The following is a 21,192-nucleotide window of genomic DNA, read 5'->3' as shown; positions in this document are numbered from 1 at the left end:
TATTTGTGTTGTAGATCAATGGCTCACGCGACAGTCACCCTGAATTTTAATACGTTCCTAGAGAAATCTAAGTTGAAAGATGATGGAAGCAACTTTGTAGACTGGGCTCGTAATCTGAAGTTGCTCCTGCAAGCTGGGAAGAAGGATTATGTCCTTAATGCTGCGCTAGGAGATGAACCACCCGCCACGGCTGACCAAGATGCTAAGAACGCTTGGTTAGCACGCAAGGAGGACTACTCAGTAGTTCAATGTGCAGTCTTGTATGGCTTAGAGCCGGGACTTCAACGTCGCTTTGAGCATCATGGAGCATATGAGATGTTCTAGGAGTTGAAGTTTATCTTTCAGAAGAATGCCCGGATCAAGAGGTATGAGACCTCCGATAAATTATATGCTTGCAAGATGGAGGAGAACTCGTCTGTCAGTGAACATGTGCTCAAAATGCCTGGGTACTCAAACTGTCTAGCTGAGCTGGGGATTGAACTCCCACAAGAGGCTATCACTGACAGAATTCTTCAATCACTGCCACCAAGCTATAAGAGCTTTGTGTTGAACTATAACATGCAAGGGATGAATAAGTCATCCGGCGAGTTATTCGCGATGCTGAAAGTCGCAGATTCAGAACTCCGTAAAGAGCATCAAGTGTTGATGGTGAATAAGACCACTTGTTTCAAGAGAAACGACAAAGGAAAGAAGGGTAATTCAAAGAAGAGCGGCAAGCCTGTTGCCAATCCGGCGAAGAAGCCCAAAGCTGGACCTAAGCCTGGAACGGAGTGCTATTATTGCAAGGGTATGGGTCACTGGAAGCGCAACTGTCCCAAGTATCTGGCTGATAAGAAGGCGGCCAAAGAAAAATCAGGTATATTCGATATACATGTTATTGATGTGTATTTAACCATCTCTCGTAGTAGTGCCTGGGTATTCCATACCGGTTCTGTTGCTCATATTTGCAACTCGAAATAGGAACTGCGGAATAAGAGAAGGCCGGCGAAGGATGAAGTGACGATGCGTGTGGGAAATGGTTCCAAGGTTGATGCAATCCCCGTGGGCACAGTTTCACTTCAGTTACCATCAGAATTAGTTATGAACTTAAATAAATGTTATTTTGTGCCTGTGTTAAGCATGAACATTATATCTGGATCTTGTTTATTGCGAGACGGTTACTCGTTTAAGTCAGAGAATAATGGTTGTTCTATTTCCATGAGTAATATCTTTTATGGTCATGCACCCAATGTGAGAGGATTATTCATATTGAATCTTGATAGTGATAATACGCGTATACATAACATTGAGACCAAAAGAGTTAGAATTAACAATGATAACGCCATGTTTTTATGGCACTGCCGCTTAGCTCATATTGGTGTAAAGCGCATGAAGAAACTCCATAATGATTGACTTTTAGAGTCACTTGACTTTGATTCACTTGACACGTGCGAACCATGCCTCATGGGCAAGTCAAAAATCATCGTAACAAGAAGATCAAGTTCCTACGGTCTGATCGTGGGGGTGAATATCTGAGTTTCGAGTTTGGTGCTCACTTAAGACAATGTGGAATTGTTTCACAGTTGACACCGCCTGGAACACCACAGCGTAATGGTGTGTCCGAACATCGTAATCGTACTTTATTAGAGATGGTGCGATCTATGGTGTCTCTTACTGATTTGCTGTTATCGTTTTGGGATTATGCATTAGAAACAACTGCATTCACTTTAAATAGGGCACCATCGAAATCCGTTGAGACGACACCATATCAGCTGTGGTATGGCAAAAGACCAAAGTTGTCGTTTCTTAAAGTTTGGGGATGTGATGCTTATGTCAAAAAGCTTCAGCCTGAAAAGCTAGAACGCAAAGCGGAAAGGTGCGTCTTCATAGGTTACCCAAAAGAGACAGTTGGGTATACCTTCTATCTCAAATCCGAGGGAAAAGTGTTTGTTGCTAAGAACGAAGCTTTTCTCGAGAAGGAGTTTCTCTCGAGAGAATTGAGTGGGAGGAAGATAGAACTTGATGAGGTTGTCGAACCTCTCATCCCTCTGGATGGTGGCGCGGGGCAAGGGGAAACCCATGTCGCTGCGACGCCGGTTGAGGAGGAAGTTAATGATGATGATCATGAAACTACGGATCAAGTTACTATCGGACCTCGCACGTCGACGAGACCGCGTACTACTCCAGAGTGGTACGGTAATCCCGTCTTATCAATTATGTTGTTGGACAACAATCAGCCAGCGAATTATGAAGAAGCAATGGTGGGCCCGGATTCCAACAAATGGCTGGAGGCCATGAAATCCGAGATAGGATCTATGTATGAAAACAAAGTGTGGACTTTGGAAGTACTACCTGAAGGCCGGAAGGCTATTCAGAACAAATGGATCTTTAAGAAGAAGACGGACGTTGACGGTAATGTGACCGTTTATAAAGCTCGACTTGTGACAAAGGGTTTTTCACAAGTTCAAGGAATTGAATACGATGAGAAATTCTCACCCGTAGCGATGCTTAAGTCCGTCAGAATCATGTTAGCAATAGCTGCATTTTTTGATTATCGTCTGAATCATGTTAGCAATAGCTGCATTTTTCGATTATGAAATCTCGCAGATGGATGTAAAAACGGCGTTCCTTCAACGGTTTCCTTAAGGAAGAGTTGTATATGATGCAACCCGAAGGTTTTGTCGATCCTAAAAATGCTAACAAAGTGTGCAAGCTCCAACGATCCATTTATGGACTGGTGCAAGCATCTCAGAGTTGGAATAAACGCTTTGATGAGGTGATCAAAGCATTTGGGTTTATACAGGTGGTTGGAGAATCATGTATTTACAAGAAAGTGAGTGGGAGCTCTGTGGAGTTCCTAATACTATATGTGGATGACATATTACTGATTGGAAATGGCGTGGAGCTTTTGGAGAGCATAAAGGATTACTTGGATAAAAGTTTCTCTATGAAGGACCTAGGAGAAGCTGCTTACATTCTAGGCATAAAGATCTATAGGGATAGATCAAAACGCGTGATAGGACTTTCGCAAAGCACGTACCTTGATAAAGTTTTGAAGAGGTTCAAAATGGAACAGTCTAAGAAGGGGTTCTTGCCAGTTTTACAAGGTACGCGATTGAGTAAGACTCAGTGCCCAGCAACTCATAAATATAGAGAGCATATGAGTTCCGTCCCCTATGCTTCAGCCATAGGTTCTATCATGTATGCAATGTTGTGCACTAGACCGGATGTTAGCCTGGCCATAAGTATGGCAGGCAGGTTCCAGAGTAATCCAGGAGTGGATCACTGGACGGCGGTCAAGAATATCCTGGAGTACCTGAATAGGACTAAGGAGATGTTTCTCATATATGGAGTTGACGAAGAGCTCGCCGTAAAAGGTTACGTCGATGCAAGCTTTGACATAGATCCGGACGACTCTAAGTCGCAGACCGGATACATATTTATTCTTAATGGGGGTGCGGTAAGCTGGTGCAGTTCCAAACAAAGCATTGTAGCTGATTCTACATGTGAAGCGGAGTACATGGCTGCCTCGGAGGCAGCTAAGGAGGGTGTCTGGATGAAGGAGTTCATGACGGATCTTGGAGTGGTGCCGACACTGAATCCAATAACCCTGTTTTGTGACAACACGGGTGCCATTGCCTTAGCAAAGGAACCACGGTTTCACAAGAAGACCAGACACATCAAACGATGCTTCAACCTCATCCGCGACTACGCCGAGGAGGAGGACGTGAATATCTGCAAACTGCACACGGATCTGAATGTGGCAGACCCGCTGACTAAACCTCTTCCACGGGCAAAGCATGATCAACACCAGAACTGTATGGGCGTTAGATTTATTACAATGTAATTCGCATGACGATGTGAGGACTAGATTATTGACTCTAGTGCATGTGGGAGACTGTTGGAATTATGCCCTAGAGGCAATGATAAATAAGTTATTATTATAATTCCTGTATCAAGATAATCGTTTATTATCCATGCTATAATTGTGTTGAATGAATACTCAGATACATGTGTGGATACATAGACAAAACACTGTCCCTAGCAAGCCTCTAAGTTGGCTAGCCAGTTGATCAAGGATAGTCAAGGTCTTCCGACTATGTACAAGGTGTTATTGCTTGATAACTGGATCACATCATTGGGTGAATGATGTGATGGACTAGACCCAAACTAATGAACGTAGCATGTTGATCGTGTCATTTGTTGCTACCGTTTTCTGCATGTCAAGTATTTATTCCTATGACCATGAGATCATATAACTCACTAGCACCGGAGGAATGCCTTGTGTGTATCAAACGTCACAACGTAACTGGGTGACTATAAAGATGCTCTACAGGTATCTCTGAAGGTGCCCGTTGAGTTAGTATGGATCAAGACTGGGATTTGTCACTCCGTGTGATGGAGAGGTATCTCGGGGCTCACTCGGTAATACAACATCACACACAAGCCTTGCAAGAAATGTGATTTAGTGTAAGTCACGGGATCTTGTATTACGGAATGAGTAAAGAGACTTACCGGTAAACGAGATTGAAATGGGTATGCGGATACTAACGATAGAATCTCGGGCAAGTACCATACCGAAGGACAAAGGGAATGACATACGGGATTATATGAATCCTTGGCACTGAGGTTCAATCGATAAGATCTTCGTAGAATATGTAGGATCCAATATGGGCATCCAGGTCCCGCTATTGGATATTGACCGCGGAGTCCCTCGGGTCATGTCTACATATTTCTCGAACCCGCAGGGTGTACACACTTAAGGTTCGGCGATGTTTTATGCGTATTTGAGTTATATGGTTGGTTATCGAATGTTGTTCGGAGTCCTAGATGAGATCACGGACATCACGATGGTTTCCGGAATGGTCCGGAGACGAAGATTGATATATAGGATGACCTCATTTGATTACCAGAAAGTTTTCGGGCATTACCGGGAATGTATCGGGAGTGACGAATGGGTTCCGAATGTTCACCGGGGGGGGGGCAGCCTACCCGGGGGAATCCCATAGGCCTTAGGGGTGCCGCACCAGCCCTTAGTGGGCTGGTGGGACAGCCCAAGAGGCCCTATGCGCAGGGGATAAAGAAATCAAAAAAAGGGGAAGTGGAAGGAAGGGAAGGACTCCACCTTCCAATCCTAGTTGGACTAGGATTGGAGGTGGACTCCTCCACCCCTAGTTCGACCGACCCCTTGGGGCTCTCTTGAGCCTCAAGGCAGGTCCCTCCCCCTCCCTCCTATATATATAGAGGTATTAGGGCTGATTTGAGACAACTTTGCCACGGCAGCCCGACCACATACCTCCACGGTTTTCCCTCTAGATCGTATTTCTGCGGTGCTCGGGAGCGTCGTCACGCTGCCCTGCTGAGATAGATCACCACCAACCACCGGAGCACCGTCACGCTGCCGGAGAACTCATCTACCTCTCCGTCTCTCTTGCTGAATCAAGAAGGCCGAGATCATCGTCGAGTTGTACGTGTGCTGAACGCGGAGGTGTCGTCCGTTCGGCACTAGATCGGAGCGGATCGTGGGACGGATCGTAGGACGGTTCGCGGGGCGGATCGAGGGACGTGAGGACGTTCCACTACATCAACCGCGTTTCTTAATGTTTCCAGTTGTGCGATCTACAAGGGTACGTAGATCCAAATCCCCTCTCGTAGATGGACATCACCATGATAGGTCTTCATGCGCGTAGGAAATTTTTTGTTTCCTGTACCATGTTCCCCAACAATATTTGCCCAACATATTAATTCTGTTAATACTGAAAAACATAGGGAGTTAGCGCTACCCGAGGAGTAATTCAACATAATACAGGGGGGAACGCGTAGGATATTTGGAAGGATGGACGTCGTTCTTTTATCTTTTTTTCGTCCATAGTCGGACCCTGCTCTTCTTCGTGATGTTTATGTATTTTACTGATGTGACTCTGATGTAGCTTGTGGCGAGTGTAAGTCAATTCCATATACTCATCTTTTCAGTACATGTATTTGTAACGATATCCATTCTTGCGAAACGACGAGATGCACTTCTATCCCTGTCGAGGCCCTCGTGCCAAAATAAGGATAGGATCGCATTTTGGGCGTTACAACACTCCCCTGGCATCTGTTGCTATTTTGATTTTGTAGGTCGGTTTCGGGCTAGAATCCTTGGTTAGCACTGAAACACTCCCTCTGTCCCACAATTTAAGACACATTAATCCCATTTGGTGCCAGCAATAAATTATTCACCACACATGAAACAAGGGCCTGTGACTAAGAATCAACTTCCTCGTCCCACGTGGCAGTAAAGCATCCATAGTTCTTATTGCGCCGACGCCGCGGAAGAACTCACAAGAATAAAATCAGGCACAGAAGATCGCCGAACGTGCTACCTTCAGCAAGTCATCGTATACCATAGGGCCCCGCCGCCGCAGCTTCGACCCCACAACAATAAACAATCCGAGGCAATACCTACCATGGAAACGCGGAAGAAGAGCCGACTACCGCAACCATTGTTGTGTCGCCGACCTCGCTCCCACCATCATCGTTGCCACAGAAGTCTGGACGTCATAGTGATACTCCCAGGGCCGCCGCCCTGACATCCACCACTTCGTCGTGCCCAGCGCAAACAACCGACACCGCCTTTCGGGGCCGCCGCCCCGACATACCACCGCTCCCCTCGAGAAGCAACACCGCACAACCCAGCTGCCTGCAACCCACACTGCTGAGGTCAACCGCTCGCAGACCATGAACGTTGCACCACATCTGGAGCCGCACCTCGATGTAAAGTCAGACCGCCCCCTCTGGGGCGCATCGACCGAGCCGACACCCTTACTTCCCAAGCGGGACCAGGATGCCATCCAATCAATGTCGAGATAGAGCCCCGCCTCATAGAGCTGCCACTCACATTGTTCGTGAGATCGCCATCTCGGCGCACAAACAAAAACCACATGGAGCCGCCGCCCCGACGTCCACTGTCCCCGACGACGAAGAGATCCGTGCAAACTGTAGTATGCTGACTCTCGAAGGCGATGCCTTAAAGAAGGAAATGACGTAGACGCCGACATCACTGTTTCGACCATTTGAAGCAAGAGATTTCTCTCGGAGAGTCGTGCAATGAAGCTCCACGTCAAGGCCTTCAAGAAGGGGAACGACGTCATGGCACCGCTGTTGCCGGCACCAACCGAAAGTCATGGCTGGGCTTTCAACCGGAGCTCCACCAGACCCCCGAATCCGAACAGATCTGAAGCACTGCACAACACACAATCCTCATGGTCGACGTCCACTGGCTGCACCCGCCACCACACCTCGAGCGCATCGGCGCCCCCCTGCCCACTCCCTGCAGCAGATCCGCACTGCACGAAGGCCTCTGCACCGCGCCCTGCGCCACCCTGCACCGCCTCGTCGACCGCCGTACACACCCACCTCGCTCCGCCGCGTGACCTTCCCGTGCCAGATCCGCTCGGCCGCTGCACGCCAACAGCGAACTTCTACTTTTCCACGCGCCAGAGCCGACCACCGGCGCACCAGCCGAGCTCCACGCCACCCCCGCACGCACACGCAGCAGGCCCTACACGACCCAGATTGGGCCCACAGCGCCGTTGCCCGTGCCCCGTGCCGCGCTCTGCATTTCTGCCACCCTCACGCCGCACCTAAGGACCACGAAGCCTCGCCACATCCCGCAAGGGCGCCGCAAGGATCAAGAGCCCACCAGGCGGGGCGCTCCCCCCACTGCGAGCTATCGAAGACCAGGTCCTGCCGCCGCACGCCACCAGGCTGAATGCGGAGGGTGGAAGGGGGCCGGTGGCGGTGGATGCGATGTCCACCCGAGCCGTCCCTAGGAGCCACGTGGGGGGGGGAGGGGGAGAGACTTTCGCAGTCATTGCATAGAACAAACCCCCTAGGGCATCTTTGATTCAAAGGATTTTTATAGGATCTTTGAAGGATTAAAATCCTTAGGAATTTTTTCTGCTTTGTTCGTTTGATTAGTAGGATTGAATCCTGTAGGATTTTTTTCCTAAGGTCTCATTTTTACTACATTTCACAGGAATTCTAACATCCACTCCAACCTCTTTGAAGAAATCCTTTGTTTTTCCTGTGACACAATCAAACAAACTCAAATCCTATAGGGATCCAAATTAACATGCCATTCCAATCCTACGTTTTTCCTGTTCCTGCGTTTTTACAATCATATGAATCAAAGAGGCCCTTAAACTGAAATACTTGACCTACATAACATTTATTGTTGGTACGCCGTGAGTTTGTATACTTACTCAACCACCCAAACCATCTACAAATTAGTGCCAGTATATGTGTAGCAACAGGTAAAAACAAGGGCTGCATATGTTAGTTTGGTTTGGATGGTTGTGCAGTTCTTAGGGGTTAAGAGGCCTGCACACTCCCTGGCATCTGTTGCCATTTTGATTTTGTAGGTCGGTTTCGGGCCAGGACCGGGCTGGTAAAATCCAGGGCCCTATGCGAAACTAAAAAACGAGGCCCTATCTCACAAAAAAAATAATGAGCAATTATAGGAACCAGACAAATCTCCATGATGATGCAAATTTGTATTATTGAAACACAAGATAAACAAATTGAATAAAATAAAATAAAATAAAATTATAAAATAGCATATATTAATTGAAGATCATGCGTCAATGTCTAGATATTAGACAAACCATTTAACTCATCTAATTTTGGATTCTGTCCGGTTGAACTGCTACACTATAATCTTTAACCGAGAAGGTAAATATTGATCTCTAACGAAGTAACGATCCTGCCAAAAGTTAACTAGGAAATTCGGAACTAGGAATACGAACCGAAGTTAATCGGAAAGGAGAACTCGCTAAGCACCTGAAGTCTAGAGTTGGTCACGGATCAATCTGATGAGGCGATGGCTCTGAAATTTGGGAGAGGAAGCTATGAAGGCAACAACGGCAACAACCTAAATACGACCGATCTGATGAGGCGAAGACGACGAGACGATCATATTTCCTATAGTGACGGTACCCTTTTGACCGATGATAGCGTTTCCATATTATAGCATTTTGGGGGGGGGGGGGGGATATCGATTAAGCCCCTGTGCTTGATGGCCTCGACTCAGGCCCAAATCCAACTCCTGGTCAACACAGGTCCAATTCCAATGAGTATGATTTTTTTAAGAAATACTACTAGATTTATAGATAAAATTTGGGACTCTTTCAAATTACAGGTCATGTGCAGATGACACATTTTGTATCACTATTGGTCCGGCCCTGTTTTGGGCTAGAATCCTTGGTTAGCACTGAAATACTCCCTCTGCCCCACAATTTAAGACACATTAATCCCATTTAGTGCCAGCAATCAATTATTCATCACACATGAAACAAGGGTTTGTGACTAAGAATCAACTTCCTCGTCCCATGAGGTGCTAAAGCATCCATAGTTCGTATTGCTTTGAGATTCAGACTCTAGTTTCTCAGCTCAATGTATAACTCTGTATTCAGACTTTGCGACGCAAAGTTTTGGATCTAGGAAGCATATGCTCTTTGGTGAACAGCAAATTAATTTTATAAATTCTGATTTATTTTGTGGATGTTTATGTTAGTGTAACAAGTGTAGTTGCCAACTTTCATGCGAAACGTATGGCAGTGCTTCATATGTGAAAAACACAAAACTAAGTGTACCATTTGAAGGTAACATTTGTTGTTTGATTTTTTATTTTTTATTTTATTTAATTTTATTTTGCATGGGTTGACATGCTTAAGCTTTTCCATTAAAAATTTGCAGGTAATATTTGGGTGTGACAATGAACACATGATTTGATCCGTACTCGCATCCTCTCGAACGCCCATCTTCTGCCCCTTCTGTCGCAAAATCCCCCCTCTCACCCTGAATGTCATTGTTTCCCGAGAGATCTGATATCCAGTCCTTCCAATCATCTTTGAATTTTTTTTTGGTCAGCCTTCTCTGTTGTCAACTCCGCACCTTGATCAGTTTCCTTATAGCTTGCCATGGATTTGGGAGATTCCTCCGTGTTTGCTTCTTTTTCCTCAGTGGCCAGACCAACGATCTCCTTAGTTTCAGATACCAGATCACCCTCTGGAATCCTCATCCAATCTAAAATTCTTGTTCGTCCAGCTCGACCCCCCCCCCCCCCCCCCCCCGCTCGCACCCCCACGCCCACCCCCAATTGATCGCCTGATTTGCTCTGCCTCAAAGCTTCTATATAATTATCCATGACAATTACCTTCGGATCTTCCTAGGGTCTTGAATTCAAAACCTCTTGACTCGGATACCATATTGAATTCATGCTCCAGTCAACTCATCCAAAAGTCCGAACTAATAAAGGAAGACGGGCAATATGTTTCAACACTCCATTGCCCTTCTGTCCACACTTACCTTATTTGCCCATGAGCGAATCATGGTCATGTAGTCCATCTCCTTCCAGATCATTTCGTCTCTTTAGCACCGGTGATCACAGGGTTGGGTGTTTGCCCGTCAGATCCACTCTCCGTAGATGATCGCCATGAGACTGCCCTAGCGGGGCGGACATTTGTCCCTGTACATGTAGTTGGAGATTTATTTACACGCATTATTGCGGGTAGCAATGAATGTGGGATGAGTACCATGTGTATACCTTGGTTTAACGTTTTGAATTGTTTTTTTTTATTTCTAGTTCACTTTGAAAACATGTTACTGAAACTTTTAGGGGGAAGAAGGGGGAGTGGTTACACAAAATCAGGATATGACAGAAATAGCTACGTCGAATCAATAGAATAGAGCTCTTTTATGGTACCATGAAATGAATATTGGCCGTTCGTTCCTGTAGATCCAACGTTTCAAAGAGATGTATACTTTCTGAATTGGGTTAGCATTAGAACGTGCACTGCTCGTTTAATGCGAGCAGTATATGAGAATAGAGGGCAATTTGGGAAGATATTTTCAACCTGTCAGATGAATTGATGCGATCCACTCGTTCTCTTTCTCATTGTTTCCGCCGTCGCGCGCATGCATCTCCGCAAGCCCATCTCCCGCCCCTTCATGAATCAGCCGTGCTCGTGGACCAGATGCTCGGTGGCTTGGTACAGGTCTCACCTGACGTTTCCTACCCGTCCTCCTCACCAAATCGTATATGAGGCGCTGGCTTAGGCTACTCACCGAGTCCTGATTCATGGCGGTAGTAGCAAAAACACCGGACGCCGCTCACGAGCTCGCCGTCGTTGAAAGAAAGCCATATAGAAATGCATCACCCCCCGCCATGGCTCCAAGACAGCAGTACGTAGGCGACAGGTGTTCATGGATAGTTTAGTATTCACATTTGTGGAGTTGTCCATGTCCACCGTAAATTCAGGTTTTAAGTTGCAAAGTACATTAGTTCAGTCTGTTGGCAATCGCGGTGACGCCCTCGTTACATCCAATAGTACTCTCTGGAAGTATAATATACATATATCATTTCAGACAGATGGAGGTAGCCCAAGACCTAGCTAGAAGCCTAGAACCAGAACCCATCTGGTTGGACTCTGATGTTAATATTTTTCTTGAAAACAATGCGCTATAGCAGGACATTGAGCTATTGCCCTCCACGGGGGTCTGGACGAGTTGGATAAAAATCTACGTTTGGAAGTTCTCGGCCAGGGGACCTGAACCTGGATATAAACCTGTATCTTGGAAGTCTCCTAGGAGACGTTGCATGCTGAGATCCCTACTTATCTCGCCCCGAGCAATATGTACACAACCCTTAGCTTGATCATGAGATCTTCCAAGTCCACTGCTGCCATGCTCCACCCACTCAGACAGTTCCGTCTCGTTAGAGTTCCAACCCCACCAGTTGTACAAATCCCTCCCGTAGTTGTCGACTCCGACGGGTGGCATGAGGCATCTGGTTGAATGAATCGCTGAATTCACTTTGAGTGTGGAGCTGTCCTCTATTCCCTCCAATACCATTTTCCCCGAGAACACTAGGGTTCATCCTTTCCTGACCAGGGCCAGGTGGAGCCTCGGCTGCCACGGGTGACATGACGCCATTCTCAAACTCAAAGAATGCTGCATGGAGGACTTGCACACAGTGTTCTGCCACACTGTCATGGACCACCAACGAAACCTTGGTCACCTGCTCATGAACAATTCGCACAGTCACTCACCAAAGTTCGACCCCGCAATATATGCACGATTCATTTGAAGCATATAAAAAGCATCGGACAAGGGGACCAAAGTTCCAATATTGCACACACACAAAAAAATCATGTTAACTTTTTGTGGAAGTGAAATACCATGGATGACTCTTGGGAGATCTTCTCGATCGCGACATTAATGTTTGACAAAACATTGAGCGCCTGGCATGCAGCAACAGATGAGAATGATACGATAAAAATAATCAACATTGCAAAACAACAAACATGGATCTTCAATCTTGCCAAGACAAATCGAGGTTCATTTTTTTCAATATACCTCATAGAGTTCAGTTGATTCTTACCCGTTCAAGAATGAATGTCGACATCTGTGTGTTCCCTATTAGCGAGATGACTGATCTATCATGTAGTTGATGGACAACTGCAATTTTTTGAAGCTCTTCAACTACATTATCAACCTCCTGCCACATTATTTGAATGGCCCAACGAACAAGGAACACCGTTTTACTTATTAGTTATAAATTGCAGGTTCGAAAGAGGATGTTTTGGCAAATAACTATTCAATAGAGTGCGAGTCAATTGTTTACCAGTTGGATTAATTCCCGACTCAGTAGTTTTGATGGAACTAGTGTAAATGACATCTTGCCCTTGCTACTAGCAACACAATCGACAGAGATGCCCAAATACCCAAAACACTGGACAATTGAGGAGGCCTGCACAATGAACATAATCAGACAACCAAGTATATATGACTAAAGAAATAAGCAAAAGAGACATAAGTCTGTTGCTATAGTACCGTTGCTACAAAATCGGACTGGCCTAGCATCCTTTTGCTCTTTATGTCCAGCATGGTAATATTTGATTTCAACACAATGTTGGTTAATGTACACTGAAAATCATTTACAGTCAATCCGCAAAAAGAAAAAATAAATCATTTACAGTCAAGTGCCAACAATAATCATTACACATAGAGGAATTAATCATACAAACCTTGTTGACGTCTCTTGTTTTAGTAATTACCGTACCAGGTGCTTGAGGGTTGTACGAGTTCTTAACCATAATTGACATGTCGCATTCCATAGCTTGTTCAATTAACTGATGCAAAAGTTTATATATGTAAGTCACTAATAAGTACAGTATATACTAGAACATCACACGCGCTAAATTAGCAAGGAAGTATCGCAAGGTACCTCCAATAGCACATTTACTCATTTTTGCAAAACCTGCGCCACATTTTATCCCATTTTATTTGTATTCCAATTTTTGTGCTGAGTGTGTATGCCACGTCAGCGGCTTATTTGTTTCTTCTGGTTTTTCATCGGATTTGTTTACAGAAGCAAACCGAACCCATCTAACAAAAGCAAAAAAAGGGATCCCGATAAATCTGAACGTTTTTTCATGGCGAATTCAATTCACAAGAGGTGACAACTTTAGTTGCTACTAGCAAAAATGCTCCTGCATTGCAATGGGGAAAAAAATACCTCATATCCACCCCGTTTTATTTCCTAAAAACTGCATGATCGTGAACAGCTGCCTCAAACCATGTTTCCGTTGTTCTTTTATAGCCCTTTTATGAAATGATCACGATCACAAAACCAGACCACATGAAATCGAGCCTCACCTCCCCTTATATTCGATAAACACTTTGAAGTGCGCCATGACACGCCATCACGGTGGCATCAATTGTCTAATGGTAGGTCCATAAAAGCTTGTCTTATTTGTTCGTCTGTTGTAGTGAAGTGTGTGCCGTCTGCAACTCCCTTGTGCCACATCATCATCGCTATTAGGTGATCGTGCAAGAAGACAGGACATGAGGGTACCTCCTCGACGAGACTCTTCAGGCTGTCACATGTGTTTCTTGAAGTTTATCTTCCATGGATATAGTTGATAACTTGTTGTGTCATCCTGCATCGCTACTTGAGCACCCTGAACCCGTCATGGATAGCAATGAAGTCGAGATCAAATTTGCACATGAAGGGTGGATCTACGGCTGTTCCGTCAAGCCGGTGGAACGATCCATCCCTTGTGTCTCTCTCATAGAATGACATTTCCAACTTGCCTTTCAAGTATATGGTGCTCGCGAGCACACCATCCGTACTCGGTTGAAGGGAGCGTGGGGAGACAACATCCTTGATGGGGTTCCTCGAGACATCCACGATCCAGGCGTTGAAAAGATGCACCGCTTCTGCCACATTCTCCTGGAAATCCAAGGAACACACCTCCTCCATGTCGGTTATAGTCCCACGGTAAGCCGACTTCAGTGGTCGCCTTTCGTCATTCCAAATGCCGCAAGCAAACACGATGATCGGTCAGTGGATCCCGACAGGTTCTTGAGTGTGTCATCCGCCATGTGTTAGATGGATTCCTCGAGTTCATCAAGGAGCATGCCGAGGGGGTGGAGGATCCCATCTCGAGTTCCTCTGGGCCGCGTGTCGGCCTATGGAGGTGTGCGGCGATGCGGCTGCCATGGCAGACGTGGAGGCGGCACGTGGTGAGTCCGCGACGAGCGCGACGGAGGTGGACGTGTGCGGCAAGCGCATGACGACAACGACCCGCGGCGAGTAGTGGGGACCGGCGTCGGCGCGCCAGGTCGTGTCCGCGGCGATGGTGACCGGCGTCCGCGTGCTAGGTCGTGTTCGTGGCGGTGGCGACCGGCATCAGCGCGCCATATCGAGTCCGCGGTCGTGGCGACGATGAAGATAGGAGCAGCAGCGTCAACTCAGGTGACGGCAAGCAGGCGACACGTCACAGCGTCGGGCGCGGGCATTCAAGGCGGCATCAACAATGACGACGGGCTCCTCTAGGCTGTGGCTTAAGGGGGGGGGGGGGGGGGGGGGGCATAAGCCACAGCGGGCGCGTCGGGAGCGCCTGTGTGCATAGCTGGGACGCGTCGGACGTGGTGGCGTGTGTGCGTGCGAGCACGGGTCTGTCCGTGCGGTGCGCTGGGTGCGTGGGTTTAGGTCTAGCTGGTAGACGTATTGGACCGGGTCTCCCGTGGCGATCTGGTGCGGGCTCCGCGCGTGAGCCGGGCACGTTCTTGCACGCGGTAGCCGCGACGGGAGCGGGCACGATCGTGGACTCGGGAGGTGGGAGGGCGTGCGGGTCGTGCCCCGCTCGCTACCCTGGGTATAAAACCCGAGTGGGGTGCGTTTGTAATCAGCGAGGCAGTTGAGTTCGTGCTGAAAGAAATACAAGAAAAAAACGATCGGAGGTGTTTGTGCGCCTGAAATTCTTGTGTGATCCTCCTCCACCTCTCCCACCTTGTCTCCGGTGATCACCGGAAGGCCGCGGTTCCATTTTTGCGCCAAAAGCTCGGTGGATCCGGCGGAAGACCTGCCCTCCTTGCTCGACATGGCCGAGCTAGTTATCCCCAGGCTAGTCTTCCGCGGCTGGAGGCAGGCACGTAACTAGAGGAGGTCGCCCTGGACGGTGGTCGGAGCCGGCGCAAGAGATGGAGCAAGAGGAGCGTCGTCTCGCTTGTCAGCACTGTTCACGGTAAGGGATTAACTGCGAGCCTCCACCATCTCCGCTTGGGCCGCGATCTGCGACTTCGAGGAGCCCGACTGCATGGTGGGCTGGTGGCCTAGACCGCTTCCATCTCTCCCTTCTCTTTTCTTGGTCGAGGTCGTCGATGGGTCGTGCGGGTTTGATGCGGTGTGTGGTTTTGGGGAGTGGTAGCGTGCGGTTCACATGGGTAGATGCGACACGCCTGGTTTTTGATTCGGTCCAAACAAACCAATAGAAAAATGAAAGAAAGGAAAAAAATGCGTATGTGGAATGCATAGTCAGCACAGAATTTTCGGGGCGCGGGTGGGAGGGGAGGGGGCGATAAGGTCTGTCAATGCATCGTTCTTTCGCACATTATCATAGGAGCATTAATAACCTAGGAGACTACTAGCTCAATGCATTGTTTCTCACAGGTTATCTCTAAATTATAATGATTTGATGCTCATGTATAGATGTGATTAGGCTATTAGAGCAAGTATAATAGAGCTGAGTCAGCTGGCTATAAAGAATAAACTAATATATTTTTATTTAGTTAGAGGAAAAAGAAGAGGAGAGAAGGTAAGCGGGCTCTTAGCTAAGAGCCAACTCTAGCACGTGCTTCTAGGCATTTTGTGAGTATGAAAGGTGGACCATATAATAAAGAAGTAGTACACTTTTGCAATGAACTATTGTACATGTTGGCTATAAGGTGAGCTATAGATGACATGGCAATGGCTTATAGCCAGCAGCTGGCTATACTATTGTACTTGCTCTTAACCATTTTTACCTATGGTAGCGTGCAAATGTTGTATACCTCCGTCACGGTTTAGAAGACACAGTTAAATTTACGTGCATTTCCACACTAGACAAGGTTTAAGGCGCATTGCATTTATTCCTAGCAGCTAATTAATACTGCGTTGTACTACTTCTATATGCATGCGTAGTGTGAATGCTATTTTTCAACTCATTTCACAGCCAATCAATAACCACCTAAATTCTAGAGATTTCCATGCACGTCTTCTAAACCGTGACGGAGGGTGATAAAAGGGCTTGGCTACATTTACATAAACAGTGTACGTAAACCTACGTAAGAGCTTACTTGCCATCAATTGATTGAAAGGAAAAACGGCATGTGTGTGTGTGTGTGTGTCGGGGGGGGGGGGGGGGGGGGTATGTAAACCTACGTAAGAGCTTACTTGACATCATTTGATTGAAAGAAAAAGCGGCCCGAGCCCACCCGTCAAAAATTTAAGTAGGGGGAGAGGGGAGAGAAAAGTAGATTTTGAAGTTTATGTAAGTTTAAGTAGGTCTTTACTTAGATGTAGGATTATTAGGGATGAAATGAGGTAAAGTTTAGCACATATTTGGCTAAATTGAGTCTAAATTAAAAAAATCGTTAAATAAGGAATATGTCACAAACGTGAAATTTAGGGGTAAAAAGTGCAATTCAATCAAAGAAACACAAGGACAATACCTGCTCATCAAAGTAATCAAGTTCGGCTGCCTCGTCAAAAGTCAAGTAGGGTAGTGGCTTCGCATTTGCACAAACCTTGGGGTCACATGTGAACATACCATCTACATCTTTCCAAACCTATTATGTTGTTAAGGAAAGTTAGTTGGAATTATACTAGAATCAGGAGCACAGTTGATGACACGACACAAGCCATTATTCGTAGCTTTAAAACCTATTTCCTTCATCCGAAATTACTTGTCGCACAAGTGTATAGAAATGAATGTATCTAGAATTAAAATACATTTAGATATATTCATTTCTATGATAAGTATTTCCAGACAGATAAAGTATTTGGTTTAATATATGGACAACTTCTGTGGAAGAAGCCTACTATCAAATTAAATTGCAAAGCTTCTTGCTGGATTATTTGTAGCTTTTGCGTCTACTCACTAGCTAGCAAGTGAAGGTGTGCTCCCGCTATCCAAGTTCGAGGCACATCCTCTGTAGGGTGGGTGCTCAGGTAAGATTGCCTAAATTACGACGATCAAAATTGAGTGGATTGATTCTACAATCTTACTCCTTTTGTAACTTCAATGATCTAAATGCTTTTATATTTTTTTACGGAGGAAGTAGTTGATAAAATCTACGATTTCAAGGTTCTGTTAGTTATGATCGTATGATTTTCGACCTTACTAAAGGTTGTAGCAGAGTTTCAGGTGCTGGTTGGTCTTATGGTGTTTTAGCCTGATTTTCAGGAGATGTCCGCTTTTTGTCATGCCTGATTGGATGTACTTTCGGTCTACTTCGTTTAATAAAATGAGGCAGGGGGAGACCCCTTTCTTTCTTTAAAAAAAAATCGACCTTACTGCAGGGATTCCGATGCCACTAGCGACAGTCGCTGGTTATTGTTTGAGGGCAAAAGTGAAGCATGGTCAGGCCGTAAAGAATTTTCTGGAAAAACCAGATTTCAGCAGGTAATTATAAAAAATTAACGAACATGCCTGTATTTCTCTTGCTCCCAAGGCTCTGCTAATGGTAGTCGTCGTCAAGTCACTATTGTCCCTTCCATAAGTAGTGACATCACGCAATTCCCATTCCTGAAATTTTGTACACATGTTTACCAGTTTACTGACAAGCAGGGCACATCTCCATAAATCAAATACGGAAAGAGAAATATAAAAGCAAAACTACAAAATGTTTGACTTTATTGAAATCATCTTGAAAAATATATATTCATGTAACCTATTGATTATTTTTATATGGCAACAAAAAGGATAAAACTTTCCAAAAAATGTAATTTTTTCCTCAAAATTTTCTTATCTAATTGCAGTATCTTCCACATGTCCACGCATATTTTTTGGGGGGACAATAGGAATATAAGAAAAGGTTTAAAGTTTAAAAGAAAACAAAGATTTTGTCAAACTCAGGTAAAGAAAGGTTCAGTGAAACAAGTAAATTACTGCATTTCCTAAAATTATGTACCTGTGATGGCGCCTTCCCAAGTTTATTTAAATAACCATAAAACATTTCTGTAGACGTGCGGTTACCAAAGGCAACAAGGTAATCTCGTGTGGTAGGACTCAACTCTTTGGTTATAACAACGTGTTGAAGATGGTGTTCCAACGTATCCAATGGACCTATTGAGGTTAGCAATGAGAAAGGCAATGTTATTATGGAACGGAGGGAGTATGTTCACCAAAAACCAAGGAACGCGAGTTTAGCCCCCAACAAAGCATAAAAAAAAGGAAAGAAACAAAGTAGGTCATAAAAAATGCTAAACAATGAGTTATCACATCTCTTTTGATAGTATTTCTATCATCATTAGCCAGCGTAGCATCCATTGTGAGACGATTGGCCATTATTCCATTGTAACCTTTGAAATGATGGTATTCGCAGAAAAGAATCTTTGAAATGATGCTGCTCTGGTAGCGAAGTGCATCACAGTTTGCGTCCACTGCAACAAGACAACTATACTATATTGTTTGATATAAAATGGTGGTATGCAGGGGAGAAAAGGTCAAACCAACTAGAGCGGAGTCGTTCTTGCAAAAGAAAAAGAACATAGAGTGAAACCGCTAATCAAAATATCTTCAAAGAAGTTGTCTTTTTGTTGAACACGCAAGAGGGCAGCGCTCTAATGAAAAGATCGTGGACGGATGACGACAACCAAAGGCCGGATTTATTTTTCAAATGACCACAGGCTGAAAATTGATGCAGCAAACCAGAGGCTTTTATATTGTTCCCTACTGGTCACACTATAGAAGTACTGTATATAGTAGTAAGTAGCTCTGTTTTGACTACCGAATCCCAAGAAAATACTGAGGGTGGGCCAGAAAAAAGGATAAATCGCGGTTACCGTAAAATTCCGAGAAAATACCGCTCGAATTTTTTAAACTAAATTTGAATTCAAACTTTTTTGGGTTAGGAATATATTAGTGTGGAGCTCAAGTAGTACACAAACAAGGTGTTGGCGCAGTGGCTGCTTCTCCACCTCCTTCCACAACCTACATGAGGTCGTGTTCGATTCTCCTATTGTGTTTTTAAATTTTTATTGAAGACATTAAGCAAAAAAGGATAAACACACAAGAGTTTTTCAAGTATGAGACTCGAACTTGCAATGCAACCTACAGGTTGCGCAAGATCATACTTACCAGCAATGCACCACTACTTATATGCTCTAGTTGATTTCCAACCTTTCTTAACCATTCACTCCTCACTCAAATTCAAAATTTTCAAAAAATTCAAATTTTTTTGCTCGGTACGCAGCTTTCTCATGGGGTAGCGAGAAACGCGAATACCGGACGGTATCCGAATTTACCGCCCGGTAACCAAAACGCTGGTAAGTAGTTCATTCGTTCGTAAATATAAGTCTTTCTAAAGGTTTCACTAATGAACTACAAACAAGTGTATATACTATATAGATATACTTTAGAGTATAGATTCATTCGTTTTGCTTCGTATGTAGACCTCTAATGAAATCTTTTAGAAGACTTATGTGTAGAAACAAAGAAAGTATATTGGTCAGAACTCAGAAATCCATACATGAAGGGGAGGACAAACTGATAAGATGCATCGGAACAGAAGGAACATCGGAAGTGAAAATCAGTCACAAGCCAATTGGAATATGCCCTGCCTTTATCTCAAACTCATTACATACTCTTCAGACTTTTGAACGAAGTGGGACCATATTGTACATATAAGTATGTCATTACCATCCATACAATGTAAGTTTAATTGTACGGGCTTTATGTGCCGAGATGGTAATCAACAGTAGCATACCTGAAACAGTTGACCTGTCTAATCCAAGCTCGTCAATCGTCCTAAGCATAGCAAAACGAAGCAGAGGAACTATATATATCAGCACTGTTATGTGCACTCTAGAAAAATAACCGAAGTATATAAAACAAAACATAGTACCTGAGGTAGAGCTCCTTTAAGATTGCGAACTCGTGGATTTCACTTGCCTTTTGCTGTTGGTCCTCGCACCTCAGCGCCTTACAGACGGCCTACACAGCAGGCACCATGTGCACATTTAGCAGGGAATGGATTAGTTGAGCTAACAGACAGGTAAAAAAAATGTTACCACTAGAATGTTGTCGGTAGTGTTCCCCATTTCGGACAGAACGACTGCCAGAATCTGACCGCCCTTGGCGGGAAAGTTGAGGACGAGCTTGGCCATCTCCTTGATCCGCTCCGCCGACGGCATTGATGACCTACCGAATTTCATCACGACGGTCGCCCCAACCGCCGCGACATTGGCCTTCTTCACAATAGCCACTCTACTTGGCATTTTCCCTCCCGGCCTACAAAGGGGACCCGTGTTGTGTTGGGGAGAGATGGATTCCGGACACCCGAATCACGTGGTGGCGGCGACTCGTCCTGAGTCACTCCACCATCAGAAGGCTCAGATACACTAATTTTGGGAGCCGGACCGACGTCCTGTCCGCTGGCGGAGCTGGCTTCCATGGACGTTTCCGGATCCGTGCGAGGAGACTTGTACACCTTGCAGAGTAGCAGCTGTTGGTCGCAGCCGTTGCCCTCCGGCTGCTCGAGCCCAATCTCGACCATGCACCAACCCAGCCTTGTGTTTCTGAATGGTTTTGCGGCACCACGCGGGTTCTTGATCTTGGACACGTAGGAGAGCGTGCGCTTGTACGCCCCAACCGATTTCTTATCTCGGCCAAGGATTGTCTT

At 45.5% G+C, this 21,192-nt stretch overlaps 1 protein-coding gene across 1 annotated transcript; it reads right to left on the bottom strand.

Annotated features, from left to right (window-relative positions):
* Window positions 1-11,737: 11,737 nt before the first annotated feature.
* On the bottom strand, window positions 11,738-20,743 carry LOC123397425 (aspartokinase 1, chloroplastic-like). Its single transcript, XM_045091962.1, has 13 exons — window positions 20,582-20,743; window positions 20,416-20,504; window positions 20,278-20,318; window positions 18,481-18,635; window positions 18,000-18,095; window positions 17,015-17,136; window positions 13,870-13,879; window positions 13,050-13,154; window positions 12,865-12,948; window positions 12,647-12,772; window positions 12,404-12,520; window positions 12,199-12,263; window positions 11,738-12,035 (listed from the first exon to the last, which is right to left on the bottom strand). Exons 1-13 carry the CDS (start codon window positions 20,723-20,725, stop codon window positions 11,738-11,740), a joined length of 1,452 nt encoding a protein of 483 aa, XP_044947897.1. The 5' UTR covers window positions 20,726-20,743.
* Window positions 20,744-21,192: the final 449 nt, after the last annotated feature.

This window comes from Hordeum vulgare, chromosome 5H, assembly GCF_904849725.1.
Source record: "Hordeum vulgare subsp. vulgare chromosome 5H, MorexV3_pseudomolecules_assembly, whole genome shotgun sequence".
In the NCBI taxonomy this organism is placed as follows: Eukaryota; Viridiplantae; Streptophyta; class Magnoliopsida; order Poales; family Poaceae; genus Hordeum; species Hordeum vulgare.
Note: the sequence above shows the minus strand (reverse complement) of the source record. Positions and strands in the feature narration are given on the sequence as shown.